The sequence below is a fragment of the Tenrec ecaudatus genome, chromosome 18, assembly GCF_050624435.1.
Source record: "Tenrec ecaudatus isolate mTenEca1 chromosome 18, mTenEca1.hap1, whole genome shotgun sequence".
NCBI classification, from domain to species: Eukaryota; Metazoa; Chordata; class Mammalia; order Afrosoricida; family Tenrecidae; genus Tenrec; species Tenrec ecaudatus.
This window is the reverse complement of record NC_134547.1, coordinates 10,062,079-10,082,796: the sequence shown is the minus strand read 5'-3', so window position 1 is coordinate 10,082,796 and position 20,718 is coordinate 10,062,079. Positions and strand designations below refer to the sequence as shown.

At 49.1% G+C, this 20,718-nt stretch overlaps 1 protein-coding gene across 1 annotated transcript; it reads left to right on the top strand.

Annotated features, from left to right (window-relative positions):
• On the top strand, window positions 1-20,713 carry LOC142431921 (uncharacterized). Its single transcript, XM_075536923.1, has 5 exons — window positions 1-182; window positions 11,276-11,485; window positions 12,507-12,565; window positions 14,949-15,075; window positions 17,190-20,713. The coding sequence occupies exons 2-5, from the start codon at window positions 11,446-11,448 to the stop codon at window positions 19,166-19,168; spliced, it is 2,205 nt and encodes a 734-aa protein (XP_075393038.1). The 5' UTR covers window positions 1-182; window positions 11,276-11,445; the 3' UTR covers window positions 19,169-20,713.
• The last annotated feature ends 5 nt before the right edge of the window (window positions 20,714-20,718 follow it).

The following is a 20,718-nucleotide window of genomic DNA, read 5'->3' as shown; positions in this document are numbered from 1 at the left end:
AGTATTGAAGGCGAGGGGCGGGCCCCGCGGCCCCACCAGGGCGAAGGTCGCGCTTCACCTCGTGCGTCAGACGCTGCGCGTGCGGCCGGCGTGACGCAGGCCGCGCGGATTCTGGGAATGGTAGTCCCGGTGGGCTTCCGTGGGGCGGCGTGGAGGAGGCTGCACCCGCGTGGGCTCTGGAGGTAATTTCTTCCCCTGCACGCTGGGTGGGGAGTCAGGAAAGGTTGGACTTGGTGCCGGTGTCCGGGCCGGAGTTGGGCTGACGGGAGGCCAGTTTGGGGCCAGGGATCTGGGAGGTGGATTTTCTACTGTGAAGGAGGTGGGGTTAGGTCTGGGGGAGGGAAACAGTTTCCTAAAGAGTGGTGTTTTAGGGTAGGAGGATGAGTTAACGCCGGAGCTGAGGCGATAGAATTCCTGCTATTTGGCGGGGTCGGGGGGTTGGCAGGGGCTGCCTTCTGGGTCGTGAACCTCCGGGTCCCTGAAGGGATGCGTGATTTCCCGTAAATTTTAAGGTTAGGCTACGGTCATTCACTCCCATAGCGACCCAGTCAGTCAGAATAGAATTGCCCCTGTGGGTTTCCCAAGACGAAATCTTTGCCGGGACAGATGGCCTCACCTTTCTCCTGGGAAAAGGCCGGTGGTTCTAAACTGCTCATCTCGGAGTCAGCAACCCAGCACTTCACCCACGACACCACCAGGGTGCCTTGGGTTATGGCAGTGTCTAAATAAAACCCCCAAAGAGACCTGGTGGCAGCGGGGTTCAGGGCCGAACTGCTAACCGCAGTGCAAAGCCCTTTCAAACACCAGTCACTTTCCAGGTGAAAGATGGAGCGATCCGTCCGCTTCCCATCAGAGAGATGGGTTTGGAAGCCCTATGTGCCTACTCGGCCCTCCAGGGACAGCCAGTGGGTTCAGGAGATATTTCAGGTGGTAGTTGAGTAGGGGCCAGAGTAGGGAGGTGGTGATGTCTCAGGGTTTTCCGTGCCTTGACTTGTTGATAGATTGAGCAGCGATTGGAGATAAGCCTGAGAGTGGAATAACATCCCTAGGGAGTGGCCGTGGAGGTTTCGGGGTCTGGATTTCTGGAGGAGTGCTTGACACAGTGAGTCAGGTGCTGGGCTGCCAACCAAAAGGTTAAGTGTTTGAGCCCACAGGAGAACTGTGCCAGTCCGCTTCTGTAAAGACTTACCGCTTGGGAGAGTTTAACGAGCAGGCACTCTCTGCCCTGTAGGTTTGCTATAAGCAAGAAGTGATTTAGCATTTAGCATTTTTACCTGTGATTATGTTTTATCTGTGGGTTATGGTGTAGGGAAGGGCCACATGAGAGGTCTAACCTGGCTTTAAAAGGAGACCCAAAGAAGTGACCTTGAGACCCTGTAAAACATGAGTACCTTCACTATACATTATTCTTTTTAACACCATCTGTTAAAAATGTCCTGCGTTTAAGAGTTGTTCCTGTGCAGTCCAGTGTGGATGACAACTCAGTGTGAGGAAAACCGAAACCCTCACCGCTGGACCAATAGGTGACGTCATGATCCATGGAGAAAAGGACTGAATCCTGGAAGTGGTCAAGGACTTTCATCTTACTTGGATTTATAATAATTGCTCACGGGTGCAGCAATCAGGAAGCCAGGCGACACGTTGCCCGGGGTCAATCTGCTGTACAAGACCTCTTTAAAGTGCCGCAAGGCCAGCAGGTTCATTGGAGGACCAGTATGTGCTAGATGCCAACCATGGTATGTTCAGTTGCTTCATGCATGTGAAAGTTGGGCATTGAATAAGGAAGACTGCAGAAGAATTGATGTATTTGAATTGTCCTGTTGAAGAATATTGAAAGTACCAATGGCATGTGTGTGTCAGGCCCACCCTAGCTGAGCTATGTTGAGCTATGACCCCCTCCCCAGAAGAATGCATTTCAGAAGACAGCACTGAAGATATAGCCTGGGGAAAGTGGCAGGTCTGTCCAAACCACATGGATACAAACTAATAGGAAAAGCAAGAGGGAGAGAGAGTGGACCTCCTCATGACCCAACAAGGGCCCACCCCCCAGAAATACATCCCTGCTCTGAGCAGCCAATGCACAGAGAGGACTGGAGGGCCAGCCCCACCGCGAGACATGGCATTCATTCACTGACCCATAGTGCTACGGGGGACAGCACTGGAGACACTGTGTGGAAAGTGTGTCTGGTCTGATACACACACAGTGGTGCAAATCTCAAAGGGGATGCAACAGGGCAGCAAGGGGAACAAAGTAACAAAGACCTTGAGGACTCCTGGAAATGGACTTCTGACTCAGGGAACAGGGCTTGGCACCTCTCCAGGCCCAATTGGAAAACACTCCCAAGGGTCAGCAGACAGACCTCAACTATCTATAATGGTGTTTGTCTGTTTGTTTACTCTATGTCTATCTATATAAGATAGGCAGGACAAACCATCCTGAGAAGACCACCTCTCTGGTGGTCCCAGCGGGGACATCGGAGAGGAGGGGAGGGGGAGCAAGGAGCTAGCAAACAGGGATCAAGAGACCTAAAATTGACGAGGAGGGCATATAATGCCTGGTGGGGTTTGAACAAGTGCATTGTATCTGAGAGGAATTACTGAGAGCTGAATGGAGGGTGAGCATGATAGTGGGACAGGAGGAAGGTGAAAGGAAACAGGAAAGAGCTAGGAAGCAAAAGCTATTTAGAGAGGCACAGCTATTGGCATGCATATATGTAAATATAAATTTATAATTAAAAGTATAGAGGCCGATGTACATATGTTTATATGTTACGTATTAAGATAGATGGAATTCGGGCCTCTACTCAAGGGCTCCCTAAACACAAGAACACGTTGTCCTAATAACCTGGCACTCTTTGATACCTTGCTGACATGATCACTGAAGACAAAATGGGTCCATAAGCAAATGTGGTGAAGAAAGCGAATGATGCCCAGCTATGAAAAGATACAGAGCCTGGGGTCATAAAGGCTTGAAGTTAAACAATCAACCTTCTAGCAAGGAAGCAAATAAGCACATGTGGAAGAAACACAGCAAACTGTGTGATCATGAGGTATCAGGTATCGGGTGTCAAAAGATCCAAAACAAACAATTATATTGATGTGAAAGAAGGGGTCTGGAGTAGAGACCCAAAGCCCATCTGTAGACAATTGGACATCCCCCCCACAGAAGGGTCACAAGGAAGGGATGACTCAACCACATGGCACCAACAAAACACACAACATTTCTCGTGTCTGAATGCTTCCCTCGGCCCCCCCCTACCCCCGACTACCATGACCCATTTCTACCTTACAAATCCAGCTAGACCAGAGTACACACATTGGTACAGATAAGAGCTCTGGACACATGGAAATCAGGACAGATAAACCCCTCAGGAACAGCAGTGGGAGTCGATCTCATGAGGGTAGGGAGATGGAGGGTGGGGTGGGGGATAGGGGGAACCCATCACAAGGTTGGGTATATAGCTCATCCCTGGGGGATGAATAACAGAAATCTGGGTGAAGGGAGACAACGGACAGTATAAGACACAATATAATAATATATAATTGATCAAGGATTCATGAGGGGAGGGGAGGGGAGAAAAAGAGCTGATACCAAGGGCTCAAGTAGAAAGGTAGAAAGAAAAGGTTTTGGAGATGTTGGCAACATATGTGCAAATGTACTTAATACAATTAAATGATGGATTGTTAATAAGATTTGCAAGAGGCCCCCCCCCCAATCAAACGATTAATAAAAAAAAATAAAAGTACCACAGACTGCCTAAATAACAAATGAATCTGTCTTGGAAGAAGTATGGCCAGAGTGCTCCTTAAAGGCAAAGATGGTGAGACTATTTCAAGTACTTTGGAAGTATCGGGAGAGCCCAGTCCCTGGAGAAGGACTGCCCCTGGTCGGGCAGTGAAAAGGCCGAAGACCTTTGGTTAAATAGATGGACACAGCAGCAGTATCGATGGACTCAGACATGGGAACAATCGTGAGGATGGCCCAGGACTGGACAGTGTTGTACATACTCTGTTGTCACCACCGTTGGAACCAACTCAACCGCCTAACAACAACAACAACAAAGCAGTGCAATCCAGCTTCTCAGAGCATTTGGTTGACCTATAGATCAATTATACTCAAAGGATACAAGCCTGAGTCACACGTTTCCTGATTTTAAAGGAGCATTTTCTTTTCTTTTTAAAACCATTTTATTGGGGGCGCATACAGCTCATCACCATCCATCCATCCATTGTGTCAAGCACATTTGTATAGTTGTTGCCATCATCATTCTCAAAGCATTTGCTTTCTACTTGAGCCTAAAGGAGCATTTTCTTATCCTGTTCAACTGCCTCTTGGTCTGTGGACAAAGTTCTGGAGCCCCCGTATAAGATTTCTGAGTCCGGACAGACTGGATGACAGCGTTTTTACTTGGAGGGTGGAGGTTAGTGGAAGCAAGGAGCTTATTGGCGAATTGGTTTATTACCCTGTTTTACTTCTCCAGCAAGTGGTGATGCAAGTTCCTCCGGACTGGTCCTTCTCAAGGGACGTCCTGGTACTCAGTACTTCCTTGATAAAAGAGGTCAAAGACTTCTTTGGCTGGTCACCCATTAACAGTGGCATTTTCTGCTGGCTGCATGCATTCCAGACTGTTCCTTGTAAGTAGGAAGCTTGCTACCAAGGAAGAAATCCTATGTCAGAGTAACTTGGGTTGGATTTAAAAAAAAAAAAAAAAGTTCACATTTATGTGGCTTTGGGCCTCTCATTTGTTTCGTTTTAAATGCTTGAGATGATCAGTCTGGTGGAAGCTTTCTCGATGACAGTGAGCAGGTAGGGAGTCCCTTAATGGCCTGATGGGTATTGGGCATCCATGTTCCACCCATCAAACTGGGGAACACCCCAAGTAATGAGTTTCGGGTTGGTACCTTTCCCTGCATTTTCTGCTCTTCTAAATAAAAAAAGAAAGAAAGAAAGAAAAATGCCTATCCTGGTGTTTTTTGTTTTTACAAAGGACTGCAGCCAGGGTCTGGTGATCAGGCTGAGGGATAAGTGTGCCTTGGTCTTTCAGACATAATTTTCAGTGACACAATTATGGCAACGAGATCGTTTTTCTAATCCTGATTGCCTTTGCAGATGAGATTTCAAAAGAAAAAAAAAAAGACCTGGTTGGAGGCTACAGGTTGACACGCACGACTTGTAGCAGCGGGACGGGGCGTCCTGTGACATCAGCCACACAGCTGTAAGGTGACATGAGAGGAGACAGCGCAAATGAGGTTTTAGGTGTACTTGACGGTAAAGGGCAACAGGTTGGCCCTGAGTCAACTCGCTGGCCACAGGCTGTACACGCTGATTTCACTGCACGCATCGCAGGCTCCCGGTGAACCTTGCTCACACTGCGTTCTCCCGGCTCATGGCTTTCACGGCTCCTCCTCTCTGAGCCCGTTGAGCTTTGTCGTTGGGCAAATGCTGCCCCTGCCATCATAAGTGGTGGACCGTTCAACCCACAGAGGTGAGGTCAGAAATTTGACTGAGGACTATCTTTTGGGGGTGTCCCCCTGTTTAGCTGACCAGTGAGCCTGTTCGCTTTCATGGTTTTGGTTTTTGCTTCCCATTTTCTCTCTTAGCAAGGACCTTCTGCAGCTCCTTTACCGTTTCAGAGCAGTTGGTAGGGTGGCCAGGCACCCTCTAGTTCTTCTGACCTCAAGTTGTGGAGCCTGAGGTTTGCTTAGTCCATTCGTCCAGTAGACTGTTCCCATATGCCTTTGCCTTTCCTTTTTTTTTTTCCTTAATCATGTTATTGGGGGCTGTGAGAGCTCTTATTGCAATCCATCCATCCATTGTGTTGAGCATGTTTGTACATTTGTTGCCATCATCATTTTTTTTTGTATAAAGAGAATAGTTTATTTATTTAAATCATTTTATTGGGGGCTCTTAGAGCTCTTATCACAATCCATCCATCCATTGTGTCAAGCACATTTGTACATTTGTTGCCATCATCTTTTTTTTATAAAGAGAATGGTTTTATTTATTAATTTAAAATCATTTTATTGGGGGTTCATACAACTCTTATCACAATCCACACATACATCAATTGTGTAAAGCACATTTGTACATTCATTGCCCTCAACATTCTTAAAGCATTTGCTGTCCACTTAAGCCCCTGGCATCAGCTCCTTTATTTTTTATTAAAAGAGCATTTTATTGGGAACTCTTACAACTCTTGTTATAGTCCATACATCACTTGCATCAGGCGAGTTTGTACATATGATGTCTTCATTCTTCCCTAGACATTTATTTTCTATTGAGCCCTTGGTATCAGCTCCAACATTTATCCCCACTCCCTCCCCCCTACCATCATTTTCAAAACTCTACTTGAGCCCTGTTATCAGCTCCTCATTTTCCCCTCCCTCCCTTCTTCTCCCTCCCTCACAAACCTTTGATAATTTATAAATTATTATTGTTTTTTCATGCCTTACCCTTTCCGAATGTCTTCCTTCATCCACTTTTCTGTTGCCCGGCCCCCTGGAAGGAGGTTATATGTAGATCGTTGTGATCAGTTCCCCCTTCCTCCCCCCACCTTTCCCTTACCCTCCTGGTATCGCTGCTCTCATTCTTGGTCCTGAAGGGTGTGTCTGCCCTGGATTCCCCGACAGAGAAGAGTGATCAGTGCCTTTGGATTTTTATCACCCCTTTTCCCTCTGGCTGGGGATCCGTCAGATTTTCCTTGGTCCATATGTGTCCTTGTTCCTGAAGTTATGGGAAGGGTAAGAGCTGTGTTCTCTTGTTATTTATTTATTTATATTATTTTTAAAAACTTATTTCCTGTCCTGGACATGGCCATCGATTCTAGCGCATTGAAATCCCAGTCGACCGTGGGAACCTTGGCTGGGTGAGACTGTTCCCTCGGGCTGGGGAAACCGCTACAGCAAGTCTCGTGCGTCATCAGATCTCCTGGCACCCCCTTCCTGGTGTGGCACACCATGCTTCAGGACACATTTTCATTTATTTGTAATTAGAAACAAATATTTCACAATATATTATTGCATATTGTTTTTGTGGTTGATCGCGATGCTTTAATTATGTTCAACTTGTAACAATGAAAATGCATCCTGCATATCAGATGTTTACATGATGATTCATAACAGTAGCAAAATGACAGTGATGAAGTAGCCACGGAAATAATTTTATGGTTGGGGTCACCACAACATGAGGAACTATATTAAAGGGTCGAGGCATTAGGAAGGTTGAGAACCACTGGGTTAGACTAAGGAGCTGTTGAGTAAAGAGAGATTGACCACTTTTCTATATTAAAACTCTTTTCCTCCCCTTGAATATCAGAATACTTAGTTAAAATTTTTTTTCATTTATATGCATTCAGTTTCCATAAACTCTTTGCTCTTACATTTGAGCAGATCCCGTCACCAGAGACTGGAGTCAGTTAGCTTAATCTAGGCTGCAGGGATTGAAATGATCTCATGTTTCAGAAGGCATGTGATTTTAGTGGTAGCCCGACTTTCAGAGGCGACTCCCTGGTTCTTCCTGGAAAAGATTTTACTGAACCCCTTATCGTGCTTGTTAATGTTCCCAATCTTTGTCCTAAGAAGCCCCGTTGGCACAGTGTGAGAAGCATTAGGCTGCTAAAGACGGGGGTGGTGGATTGTACCCACGAGCCGCCCCGTGGGAGAAAGATGTGAGCATGTGGGTTCCGGTAAAGGTTAGAGTCACAGACACCCTCAGGAGCATCGGATCCACTTTAGTCTCATGTTGCTGTGCATTGGAATGGATGTCGGTGGTTGGTGACATAACCAGGAAGCTAAGTATGGAGTCCCTGGACAGCCTACATGGTTCAATTCTTTGTTTTGTTTTAATTGATTTTTTATTAGGGGCTCTTACAGATAGTATCACAATCCATAAATCAAGTACATCAAGCAAACTTGTGCAGAAAGCTGCCATCATCATTTTCAAAGCATTTTCTTTCTATTGGAGCCCCTTGATATCAGCTCCTCTTTATTCACTTCTCCCCCACTCTACCACCCTTGTGAACCCTTAATGAGTTATATATACCGTATATACTCATGTATAAGCCAGTTTTTCAGCACCAAAAAATGTTCATTCAAAGCCCCGCTGACACTGCAGGGCTTTGAATATTTGTTTACTCACATCTAACCAATCAGAGCCGTCCTATGACGTGGACGGCTCCAATTCTCAGAAGTACCCATAGTGATTCACTTAAGCTGCCAGCTGAACTGGTAAGGATGTGTCTGTGGCTGCGCTCCGTCTCTCCCCTCTGGTCTCTGTGTTAATTCACATCTTGCATCCCCTGCCCGCACGGACTCCCCCCACCTTCCGGCTAACACGTTGCGGGGTAGGGGGGGCATTACCATGAAAGTTCTTTTTCAAAGTCTTGTTTTTTTATCCTATTAGAAATGGATACTCTTGAACCAAAACAAAAACACTGGTCATATGAGGCTGGTTTCAAAATGAAAGTTGTGTCAAGAGCAGAAGAGAGCAGTAACAGGATTGCAAGTAGGGAATTCTGTGTTGACAAAAAGCAAGTGAGGGAGTGGCGGAAAATGAAGGCTGACTTGGAACAGATTCCAAAAGCTAGAAAAGCTCGTCGTGGTTTAACGTCTTTTTTATGGGGCTCTAGAGAGTGAATTGCATAAATGGGCTATGGAGTGTCGTCAGAATGGTTACTGCGTAACACACATGGGAATCCACATACGTGCTCTACAAATGGCTAAGGATGACAAATATATAGCACCAGGCATTGAAAAATTTGCTGCGCCAGCAGGATGGTGTACCCGCTTCATGAATAGGTTTGGCCTATGTTTGAGACAAAGAACAAAGATTTCCCAGAAATTGCCACAAGACCTTGAAGAAAAAATTATGTCATTCCAGTCATTTATTATAAAACAAAGAAGGATTTCTAACAATGACCTGGCAGATATTGGGAATATGGATGAAACTGCCACGACTTTTGATCTTCCAAGCAACAGAACTGCGGCAAGTTTAGGAGAAAAAAACATTTTTCTCAAAACCACAGGAAATGAAAAAAAAACACTTTACAGTTGTTCTATCATGTTTGACTAATGGAACTAAGCTGCATCCTGTCATTATTTTTAAAAGAAAGACCTTGCCTAAAAAGATCAATTTCCCACTAAGAATTACTGTGTGTGCACATGTTAAAGACTGGATGGATGAAGACGGAACAAAAAAATGGCTGGAAGAAATTTGGAACCAACGACCAGGGGCAGCCTTAAAGAAAAAGCCGTCGTTACTGTTTGGAATATGTTCAGAGCCCCCTATCGGATGACATAAAAAAATTGGCAAAATGTAGTAAAGTTACTTTAGTCGTTATTCCAGGTGGGCTTACATCTGTACTGCAGCCTCTGGATGTATCTTTGAATAAGCCTTTTAAAGACCGTGTGAGAAGGATGTGGCATGAATGGATGTCATCTGGTCAAGCCCGACTAACAAAAGGAGGAAATCTCATGAAGCCTGACTTAGAGTTCATAACAAAGTGGGTTCGAGATGCATGGAAGATATTCCAGAAGACATGGTGCGACGTGCCTTCCAGAAATGTAGTATTAGTAATGCTATGGATGGCAGTGAAGACTGTGCTTTGTATGAAAATGACAGCAGTGATGGTGATGACGGCGATCTCAGTGAGGACAGCGTCTACAATGACCTCACACCAGCTGAAGCTCTGCATTGGGATATGGATGATGATGAGGAACCCAGTTTTGAAGGATGTTAACTCTTTACATTTTAGCTTGGTTGCTGATTGAGCTCAGGGAATAGTACTCTTAAGGTATCATTGTTGATACCTTACTGTTTGTGTTGAACCTATTTTCCACTTACTGTGCTGGTTTGCTAATGTTAAATGACTTGTCCTTTTATTTATGTTTTTATTTAAAATAAATATTTAAGTACATTACCCCACTGATGTTTCAATTTTTAGTAATTTTATTTTCATTTGTTTTAATTATTGAAACTCACCAATAGCTTCTGCATTTTGCACCCTAGGCTTATACCCGAGTCAGTCAGTTTTTCTGGTTTCCCGAGTAATAATTAGGTATTCAGGTCAGCTTATATTCAAGTATATACGGTATTATACCATCTTACACCATCTGATGTATCTCTTCATCCGCAGTTCTTTTATTCATCCGCCTCAAGGGAGATTATACACTCATCATTGCTATCAGTCCCTCCGCCTTCCCATACCCACATGGAATCCTTACTCCCATTACTTTTACTGATGAGTTTATCTATCCTGGATTCCGGTTTCAAAAGCTCTTATCCGTACCAATGTACATAACGCCGCTCTAGCAGGATGTGTGAGGTCGAACTGGGGCCATGATAGTGGGGGGAGGAAGCATTAAAGAACCAGAGGAGTGTTGTGTGTTACATTGGAGCTTCAGTGCACCCTGGCTGAGTGGTCCCTTCTGTGAGGGAGTTTCTGATTATCAATAGATGGATCTCCACTCCAAACACGGTTAACTTCCTGACTGTTTATTGAACGATTGGCAGTGGACACCCACCCAGATGTGCTTTAGAAGATGGGGGAGGAGGAATCTGCCTCTGAAAGAACACAGACAGGGATGTTCTACTCTACGCCATGAGTTTGAAGTCCACTCAGTGATAGCTAAAGCCAACAAGAAGGCAGCAGTAGGACTGCCATCGTGTGGGTGCGTGTCCTGGCCGCTCCCTCTCGGATGGCGGTGCCCTTGCTCTAATAGCCCCAAATGGACCATAGGAGTGGAGGGCCACTGCTGGCGAGGGTGTAGTAAGATAGACAGACAAGCAGGGCCTGTGGGTGTATGTTTTGCAGAAGTCATAGTGAGACCAGGAGGAGTTCCATGCAGACCACCCACCGCTTGGACTACAGAGACACCCCGAGTTGCGCCCTGCTGGAGACTTGGCCTCAGGCTGGCCGAAGCCGACTGCCTGCTGTGTGCCCTGACCGGCCTACTGGCAGCCTTCATCAGCTCCTCCTCCTCCTTCTCAGGCATTGGGCTGCATTCGGTCTTCCCCGACTAGGGTAGCAGAAACTGATCTGATCTGGGACACGGAGCTGGAATCTGGGGTTGGGTGTCGTAAAATTTGACAGATAAGGGAGCAGACTTGAGGGCTCAGGGACCAGAGAGGACTCGAGGTAGAGACTCCAAAGACCTGGAGTGGACGGAGCTTTGTGAGTGTTCACCGACGACGGCATGAGAGGACAGGCTCCCCCTGCTGCGGAGGCCTGGGTCCAGCGCCCACGAGGATCCGGCAATACCACGTTCCTTCCCACAGGTCTGGCTGCCTGAAAACAAGAGGCCTTTCCCACCTGAGGTGTGAAGACGTCACTCCAGGCAGCCGGTAGCCGTGTGGACCTAAGATCGCTTCCGTCGGACTCTGGCGCTGATCCTTCTGCCCGGGGAGAACAGACTTGGGAAAACATCTTGTCTCCAAACCCAGAAACCATGGAGACCACGAACTGGTGTCAAAGGCATCAGGCAACAGGTGAGAGTGGGCCAGGGGCTGGAGCAGGGAAGAGGGAGGACGAAAGCACCAGCTTCCAGTGAGAATGTGTTGGTGGCCACAGCTGAGTAAAGTGGTCTGGAAACGGCGTGGGGGCCCTATCTGACCTTGTCTGGCTGCACACGAGAGAATGAGAACCCATCTCCAGTCCCCCACCCACCCACTCACGGCCACCAAGCAGAGGTCACATCCGCCTCCATCTTTCTTTACCTGTTCTGACAACCGCTCCTCCCCCGACACGACTTTTTTTTTATTTTTCACGGTACCTAATTTGTTGCAGTGGCCACACAGAACTCAGACAGAAGTCGCCTTCGTGGAGCTTGTCAAGGAAGTGAACAGTTTACCCTAAGAGCAAGATTAGGAAACAGTGTGGGGACCGTCATTGGTACACAGTAGTGCCCATCATCAGCCAGCAGCCAGGTCTCTCTCTCTCTCTCTGGTCCTCAGCCTCTCGGCCACCTGGTCCCTTGGCTTCGGCCTCTGTGGGCCAGCAAGCCGGCTGGCTGTTCCTTGGCTCTCTCTCCTGGTCTTCTTGCCTGGGCCACTGGTTGCAGCAGGGCGGAGCCTGTGTTTCTTCAGGCAGGGGATTTGAATATGCTGCACTGTCAGCTCATCTTCCTTGAGGGTCCCGGGAAACCTCTCTCTGCTTCTGAGACGGTTCTCTTACACTCAGGGGGGGTGGCTTTGATAGAGGTGTGGTTTTCAGACTTGGGGCTGGTTATATCCCCAAGGAAACGTGGCTTGGTTCACCTCCTCTAGTAAGGTGGAGACTTGATCACATCCCGCCTGCATCCTTCCATTCGTGTAAGAGAGCGCCCTCTGCAGTAGGGTTATAACCTCACGCACGGGAGCTGGAGTGCACAGCACATCCCAAAAGGGACGAGGGCCCAACGGGCACTGTGAACTGAGTAGCTCTCAGGTGGCTCCTCCTTCCCGTGTCCCAAGAGCCGCTCTGGGAGCATGGAGGGGGCTGCTGCCACACGGCCTCTCTTTCTTCTTGCAGATTTATCTCCTACGGCTACAGACCTGACCCAGGAGGAGAAGAAGAAGCCCCCAAAAGCGGTGAGTTGCACTGACCTTGGCTGTGGTGTTGGTGAGGTGCCCTGGAGACCCTGTTGACAAGAAGGAAACGCTGTCCGGTCTCGGCCATCCTCACTATTGTGCTGTCAGACCCAACATAGCAGCCAGTCTTGATTCATCTCATAGAGGGCCAGCCTCTCTCTCTCTTTTTCTTTCACTGACCCCCCCCCCCCACCTCACTTTACCCTACACAATGTCCTTGAAAGGGCCATGTGAAGCCACCATCCACTGTGCTGAAGAAACACGTGGAGGCCCGAGTCAGACAGATCGACAGCCGTGGGAAGCCCGTGGGGTCGTTCTCCTCAGTCCTGTGGCATCTCCCTGGGTTGGCACAGACCCCAAAGCAGTGGGAACACCACTTGTTGGTTTTCCCAGATTATATGGTCTGTGTACCTTGGTGCCCCCTGGGGTACAGGGGTAGAAGATCACATCCCTGACAACTAAAAATGGGCACAGGGGTTGGTGTGCTGCTGCTGGGGGAAGGGGCAGGGGGAGACCCTCTGAAGTTGTGATGTCACTAGGGTTGGAGTTAACTTGTCAGTCAGCAGGAAACTCAAAAAGCAGACACATGTACACACCCACCCACCACTAGATTGAGAAGAGGGCCCCCGTGTTGGCTAGAGGGAGATGGGGGGGAAGCTCCATGGGTGATGGGGAAGGGTGGGGTTGAGCAGCAAGGCACTGGCTGAACCAGGAGGGGTGGGGATGGTCCAGCCTCCTTGTCTCCCAAATGACCTTGGTCTGGTGAGCGGAATGAGCAGGAGCACCGTCTCGGTGGAGAAGGCTTCTCCGGTCAAGCTTTCCTGGTCAGTGTTCTGCATCCATAGGCGTAGGGGTGAGGATGTGACCCCCTGTGTCTCCAGATGGGGGTGACCCCCGCCTTACGGATGCCACTGCCCACGCATGCCCTTTCTCTGGAATAGCACCGTGCCCCCGTGGTCAAATGTCCGCCCTCCATGAGGCACGTGGTGCCTGATGCCCTACATGGTGACTGATGTTGTGGATTAGGAAGTCTTCATTAGAAAAAGTCCCCCCCTCCCCGCGCCCACTGTCCTGACCCCAATTCTGCCTCACAAGTCCGGCTAGACCAGAGGATGTACACTGGTACAGACAGGAACTGGAAACACAGGGAATCCAGGACGGATGATCCCTTCAGGACCAGTGGTGAGAGTGGAGATACTGGAAGGGTGGAAAGAAGGTGGGGTGGAAAGGGAACCGATTACAAGGTTCTACATATAACCTCCTCTATGGGGGACAGGCAACAGAAAAGTGGGTGAAGGGAGACGTCAGACAGTGTAAGACATGACAAAATAATAATTTATAAGTTATCAAGGGTTCATGAGGGAGAGGAAAAATGAGGAACTGATAGCAAGGACTCAAGTAGAAAGCACATGTTTTGAGATTGACGAGGGCAACAAATGTACGAATGTGCTTGAAACACTGGATGTGTGTATGGATTGTGATAAGAGTTGCACGAGCCCCCAATAAAATGATTTTTAAAAAAAAGAAAGAAAAAGTTCTTAAAGTCCAGGAACGAATTGGGTGGTTTTAGAGATCCCATTTAGTTTCCACAAGTCCCCAGGAATATGCTTTCTAGGCCCATCTGCCCGCTCCCACTCGGTGCTGGAGTTAGAGGTTCCTTCTGTCTTGTTCTTAGAATCGTTTCCGTCCCGTAGTGCCAGCACATGCCCACCTCTAGAATGCCCTCTGTTTTCTAGTCCCCTCGCCTGCTCCCGGCGTGAATGCTCAAAGTCACCGCCTCCAGCTCTGCTCTCCAGCTCTCGGGTGGACTCACCAGTCAGTTCTGTTTTTTAGCTTTTTTTTCAAATCATTGTACTGGGGGCTCCTACAGCTCTTATTACCATCCATTCATCCATCCACTCTGTCAAGCACATGTGTACATAGGTTGCCATCAGTGTTTTCAAAACATTTTCTTTCTACTCGAGTCTTAGTATCAGCTCATTTCCCCTCTCCCGCGCCCTCCCTCCCTCATGAACCCTTGATGATTTAGAAATCATTATTTTTGTCATGTCTTGTACCGACTGCTGTCTCCCTTCACCCACTCTTCTGTTACTCATCTCCCTGGGAGGGGTTCTATGTCCACGAGTCAAATCTTCAGTGAGCGTACATGGGGTGAGCGGCCAGCGTGTGTTCCGTGTATCACCGATGAGCCCCCAGACCTTGTCCCAGAGCCAGGGATACAGCCAGGTCCAGAAAGACCTGCTCTGGGGAAACGTATGTTCTCTGAAAGAATGAGATGAATCCCTTCAGACGCAGGCTTTTGAGGGCCACCTGTTCAAGTCTTCTCATTGGGAGAGCTGAGGGCGATTTTTCTGTGGACTGACGGACTTATCACTGATTCTAGGAACCAGTTACATTCGAAGATGTCACCGTAGCCTTCACGGAGGCAGAGTGGGTGACCCTGAATGCTGAGCAGAAGAAGCTGTACCAAGAGGTGATGCTGGAGATTTACAGGAGTCTGGTCTCGTTGGGTGAGGATGTGCCCCTTTTTCTCCCCTTTACGCGTTCACACGATAGTGCCCGTGGAGCTGTAGAGACATGCTAATTGAGCACTCCGCAGCTCATGGAAAGCTCGGCAGTTTGAACCCTCGGGCAGAAAATGGTGGCAGTCTGCATCCCTGTAATAAAGATCTGCAACTGAGGATCCCCGTGGGGCGTGCCGCACAGTCCTCTGGGAAGACGAGGAAGCGCAGTCTGCTTCACGACCACAGATGTCATTGGTTTTCCTTTGTCCGCGTTTCCAGAGGGATGCCAGCCGCTTGCACTCAGCTATTAAACTCTAAGGGTCGATGATTCACAGTGATCCGGAGACAGCACAGGAGAAAGGCTTGGTAATAGGCGGCTGTAAAAATTACAGCCGATAGAGCCCTGCGGGCCCAGGAAAACTTACATGACTGGACAGCTGCAGGGGGAGCCTTGAGTTGGAATCGACTTGAGAACCACGGTTTCGGTATTGTCAGCGGTGCTGTGTCTGGGCTTTACTCCAGGCCGGATAATCTTCGAGACACTGAGACCATACTGCAAAACCCCTGTCCTCACAGAGCTTACCCTTGGGTGGGAAGAGACGGATGAGAACATGTAAGCTTTACGTATTAAGGTGTGGGGTACCAGCCCCCACAACCAAAGGGGTCCAAGGGGCGGTTGAGTAACTGAGGGGTAAATTGAAGAGACATCCAACAAGATAAGGCACGCAAGGGCTCACCTCGGCAGCCATGACTTCAGGAGCCAGGTCTGCGCAGAGAGAGAGACTATATTTCCAACAGAGGCTTAAATAATTTAGAGGTGGACAAACCCCCCTAATTATAGGTAATCACATATGCAATAAAGTGGGCTCTGCCCTAACCTAAAACTCCCTGAGTACATTGGAGGAGTGACCTAGCGCCAGTGCCGGGAGCAGGTAAGGGGAGCGGCTGCCTTCAGAGCCTAGAGAGCAATAGCCACACGTCTGCTCCTGCAGTTCAAGCTGCCGGCTCGATAACAGTCAGCCTGGTGCTTGTCGGAGGTCACGTTCAGGCAGCACTGTGAGGGGAGGCTATCCTGGGGAACAATGTTAATGATGAGAGTGGGACCACCCCAGAGACCCAGCCTGCCAGGCTCCTTCACCTACGAGACTGAAGGACTCATCCGTATGCACTCTCTTCCCGTTCTCTGTGTCCCACATCACGGGCCTTTGACAGGTTTGCAGAAAACTGCAACTAAAAGATCAAAAAATAAACAGAGAGAAAATTTCTCTCCCAACATAAGTTCAGGGCGCTATGTAAGCAGCGGTGCCAGTCGTTTGTCTTCTGTCCATCCCTGAAGAAGGTCCTGGGAGTTTAACTTTGTCAGTGCAGTGCTGTTTACATTATTAACTGAAGAAAAACAAAACATTTTCTCTCTCTAATGACTGGGACACCAAGCTGTCAGAAGGAGACTAATCAGAACCGAAAGGTTTGTGCCTAAGGATTGCCATGAGAAACTCTTCCAAAATGACCCCTGTCCACCAAATGGCTGACCTTCCAGAAGGGAATGACACGTCCTAAACCCACAGCCATCAAGGTGATGATGTCTGACGGTGACCTTTGACACAGAGTAGGGCCACCCAGGGGAGTTCTCAGGGTTGTAAATCTTGGTTTCAGCCGACTGCCAGCTCTTTCTGCCTCGGTGCAGCCAGTGGGTTCCAACGGCCAAGAGTCTAGCAGCTGCGGGCTCTAGCCCTGGCCACCAGGGCTGCTTCCAGATTTCAGTAGACGGTGGGATTGATAAAAACGGGAAGTAAAATAGGGATTGGTGGGAAGGACGTGGTGCTGTCGACAACGCCGGTTCCGAGTGTGGTCGGTGTTTGCCATCAAATCCATTCCCACCCGGGTACCACATGTGCACAGCGGAGGCCTTTGCTCCAGAGGCTGTCAAAGCTCTGATGGACTGGAAGCAGGTCGCCAGCCCTGTGTTAGGAACCTCCCACGCTCCAGCTAATTATCAGCTGCTTCACTCTTTAGGCCACCTAGAGCCTCCGGGAATCAGGCTGACTGTCGGGAGGGAAGGCAGACAGTGCTGGCCGCCCACCTCATGACTGCCCTAATGGAAACCTTTCTCTCATCAACAGATCCAAAGCCACAAAGCTGCCCCTGTTCCCCCTGCTCTCTGCCTGTTTCCTGCCAGCCGTTTCTCAGCCAGCATGTTCTGCAGACATTCCCCGGCTTGTGTGCTAGACATCACTTGCACTTTCTGGGTTCCATCGTGGGGCCTCAGAAGCAGCAAGAGCAGCAGGCTTCTGGTCGGAGCTGCTGGAGCAAGGAGAGAGAAGACGCCTCCCACCCCTCGTGTGTAATGGCAGTGGGCAGAGAGACTTCCAGGGAACCCTCCAGTCCAGGCCAGAGAGAGTCAGCGAGCTCTAGAGAAGGCCACACAGGGGCAGGAATAGAGCCCAGCTCAGCCCAAAGGGGGACGTCCATGGTAGCAAACAAAACGTCGGAGGAATTCGAAAGCTCAAGGTTTGCCGCAGCCAACTCTCGAGAGAATGGACCAGACTATCTCCTGAGTCCCAAGCTCATCAGAAACCAGGAGAAGCCCCAGATTTGCGGTGAGTGTGGGCAAGGTTTTAGCGACATGCCAACTCTCCACATCCGACCGAGGGCACAGCCAGGTGAGAAGCTCCTCAGGTGCTGGGAGTGTGGGCACAGCCGCATCCCGCAGCCAGGCCTCCTCCTGCCCCAGACGACACCCCCGGAGAAGACGCCGTCCGTTGGCCGTGAGTCCGGGCGAAGGCCGACCCAGAAGACAGGCTCAGGAAGGAAGCCACACGTGTGCGAGGAGTGTGGGCGAGGATTCAGCCGCCACTCAAGCGTCGTCATGCACCAGAGGACACACTCGGGGGAGACGCCGTATGTTTGCCAAGAGTGCGGCCGCGGGTTTTACTGGAAGTCAGGTCTCTTTCGCCACCAGAGGACCCACTCTGGGGAGAAGCCTTACGTGTGCCAGGAGTGTGCGCAAGGCTTCTTCCAGAAATCACACCTCCTTCAGCACCAGAGGACACACTCAGGGGAGAAGCCCTACATGTGTAAGACGTGTGGGCGAGGCTTTAGCCGGAAGTCACATCTCATCATCCACCAGCGGACCCACTCAGGGGAGAAGCCGTACGTTTGCAGCGAGTGTGGGCGAGCCTTCTCCTGGAAGTCCTGCCTCTTGAGCCACCAGTGGACCCACTTCGTAGAGAGCACGCCTGAGTTCGTGGAGTTTGGCCAAGGCCTTGGCTACAAGTCAGATGGCATCACCCTGCAGGGGCCACGCTCCCGTGGGAAGCCGTACATGTGCGAGGAGTGTGGGCGAGGCTTCTTCCAGAAGTCACACCTCCTTCAGCACCAGAGGATCCACTCGGGGGAGAAGCCGTTTGTGTGTAAGATGTGCGGGCGAGGCTTTCGGCAGAAGTCACACCTCGTCCGACACCAGGGGATCCACTCGGGGGAGAAGCCCTACGTGTGCAATGAGTGTGGGCAAGCCTTTTCCTGGAGGTCAGGCCTCCTTCGCCACGAGAGGACACACTCGGTGGAGAACATCCATGTGTGCAAGGAGTGTGAGCAAGGCTTTAGCTGCAGGTCGGATTACATCAAACACCAGAGGATACACTCAGGGGAGAAGCCGTATGTGTGCCAGGAGTGTGGGCGAGGCTTCAGACTCAAGTCCTACCTGATTACCCACCAGAGGACACACTCGGGGGAGAAACCTTTTGTGTGCCCGGAGTGTGGGCGAGGCTTTCGGCAGAAGTCCACCCTTGTCATGCACCAGAGGACCCATTCGGGGGAGAAGCCGTACATCTGCGGCGAGTGCGGGCGAGGCTTCATCCAGAACTCGGTCCTCCTGAAGCACCAGAAGACCCACTCAGAGGAGAAGCCGTACGTCTGCGCTGAGTGTGGCCGCGGGTATTTCTGGAAGTCAGACCTGCTTCGCCACCAGAGGACCCACTCTGGGGAGAAGCTGTGCCTGGACAAGGAGTGTGTGCAAGGTTTGAACCAGCAGCCAGCCATCCTCCTCCATCTGGAGACGCAGGTAGTGGAGAAGCAAGCCACATGGATGATGAACATATAGACAATTAAAGTCCCCCTGGACCTGTGCTGAGGACACATGATAAAATAGGACCTCGTAGAGAAGCCAGTGCTCAGGAAGAACAAGGCCTACCCGGGGCTGGCTTGTCTCCTTGTCAGACTTAAAGATAGACTCTTCAGCCACACAGACATTTTTATTACCAGCTAAAATGTATCGCTGTCATTGAACCAAGAAAACAAAGGGACAGAACAGCTCTCTTTGTTCAACACAGCCATGCCTTTGGAGATGGAGCATGTAGACATGACTGTTAGCTTCTACTCGTGCAAAACATATTAATTTATTTATTTTTAAATCATTTTAATTGGGGGCTCATCCAACTCATCACAGTCCATCCATCCATCAGCTGTATAAAGCACACTTGTACATTCGTTACCCTCATCATTCTCAAAACATTTCATCTCCATGTAAGCCCCTGGCATCGGCTCCTCATTTTTCCCGCTCTCCCTCCTTCATGAACCCTTGATAATTTATAAGTTATTATTATTTTGTCATGTCTTACACTGTCCGACGTCTCCCTTCACCCACTTTTCTGTTGTCCATCCCCCGGAGAGGAGGTTATATGTAGATCCTTAAAATCGGGTCCCCCTTTCCAACCCTCCCTCCCTGTATCGCCACTCTCACCACTGGTCCTGAGGGTTTCATTTGTCCTGGATTCCCTGTGTTTCCACTTCCTATCTGTACCCGTGCACATCCTCTGGTCTAGAGAGATTTGTAAGGTAGACTTGGGATCATGAGAGTGGGGTGGGGGTCGGGGGAAGCATTTAGGAACCAAAGCATATTTAAACTCTGCATTGACCCAGACGTACCTGGAGCTGGACCTTGTGCTCCCCCTCTTATTTATGCATAAGCGATTAAACGGTTTTCTGCCACTTCACTCTGTGTGACTAAATTGCCTTTGCAATTGCCCAGGTGCCAATTTGCATTTGGGGAGCAGTGTTTGGCGGCCCACCCGGGTTCTTCTTGGTTGCAGCCTCATTCAGATCTCTCCATGCCCTGGATCCATGTGTCTGCACCTTTCCCCCCTTTAGCACACTGCGTCTGCTTCTCCATGGGCACCTTGCAGCCTCAAATGCTGTGCATCTAGCAAGAGAGACCATACACGGCTGCTGTCAGGTGAGGACCTTGTTAATCCCCTCACCTGCGTGTCGTGTGAATGCCAAGGCCAGACATTTAAGGATGGAATGCAAAGATCAGGAAATTTCCTCACAGGGCTTTTTGTTTTAACCTTTCTTTAAAAATAAGTTGCATTGGCTTATAAGTCACAGACCATACAATTCAATAGTTCGGGCATATTAAAAGCTGTGCAATCACCACCACTATGAGTTTTAGAACATTTTCTTTTCTGCTGTTTTGTTTTTTAACTTCTTCAATAATTAAATCATTTTATTGGGGGCTTGCACAACTGATCACAATCCACACATACATCCATTGTGTCAAGCACTTTTGTACATTTGTTTCCCTCTTCCTCAAAACAATTGCTTTGTGTAAGATATGACAAAGTAATAATAATTTATAAATTATCAAGGGTTCAT

What these genes read in the sequence shown, in the direction of transcription:
- LOC142431921 (XM_075536923.1), top strand. Translation starts at nt 11,446, where the DNA reads ATGGAGACCACGAACTGGTGTCAAAGGCATCAGGCAACAG. An exon ending in TCAAAGGCATCAGGCAACAG is followed by an intron (nt 11,486 to 12,506) that starts GTGAGAGTGGGC and finishes TTCTTCTTGCAG; the next exon opens with ATTTATCTCCTACGGCTACA. An exon ending in CAGGAGTCTGGTCTCGTTGG is followed by an intron (nt 15,076 to 17,189) that starts GTGAGGATGTGC and finishes TCTCATCAACAG; the next exon opens with ATCCAAAGCCACAAAGCTGC.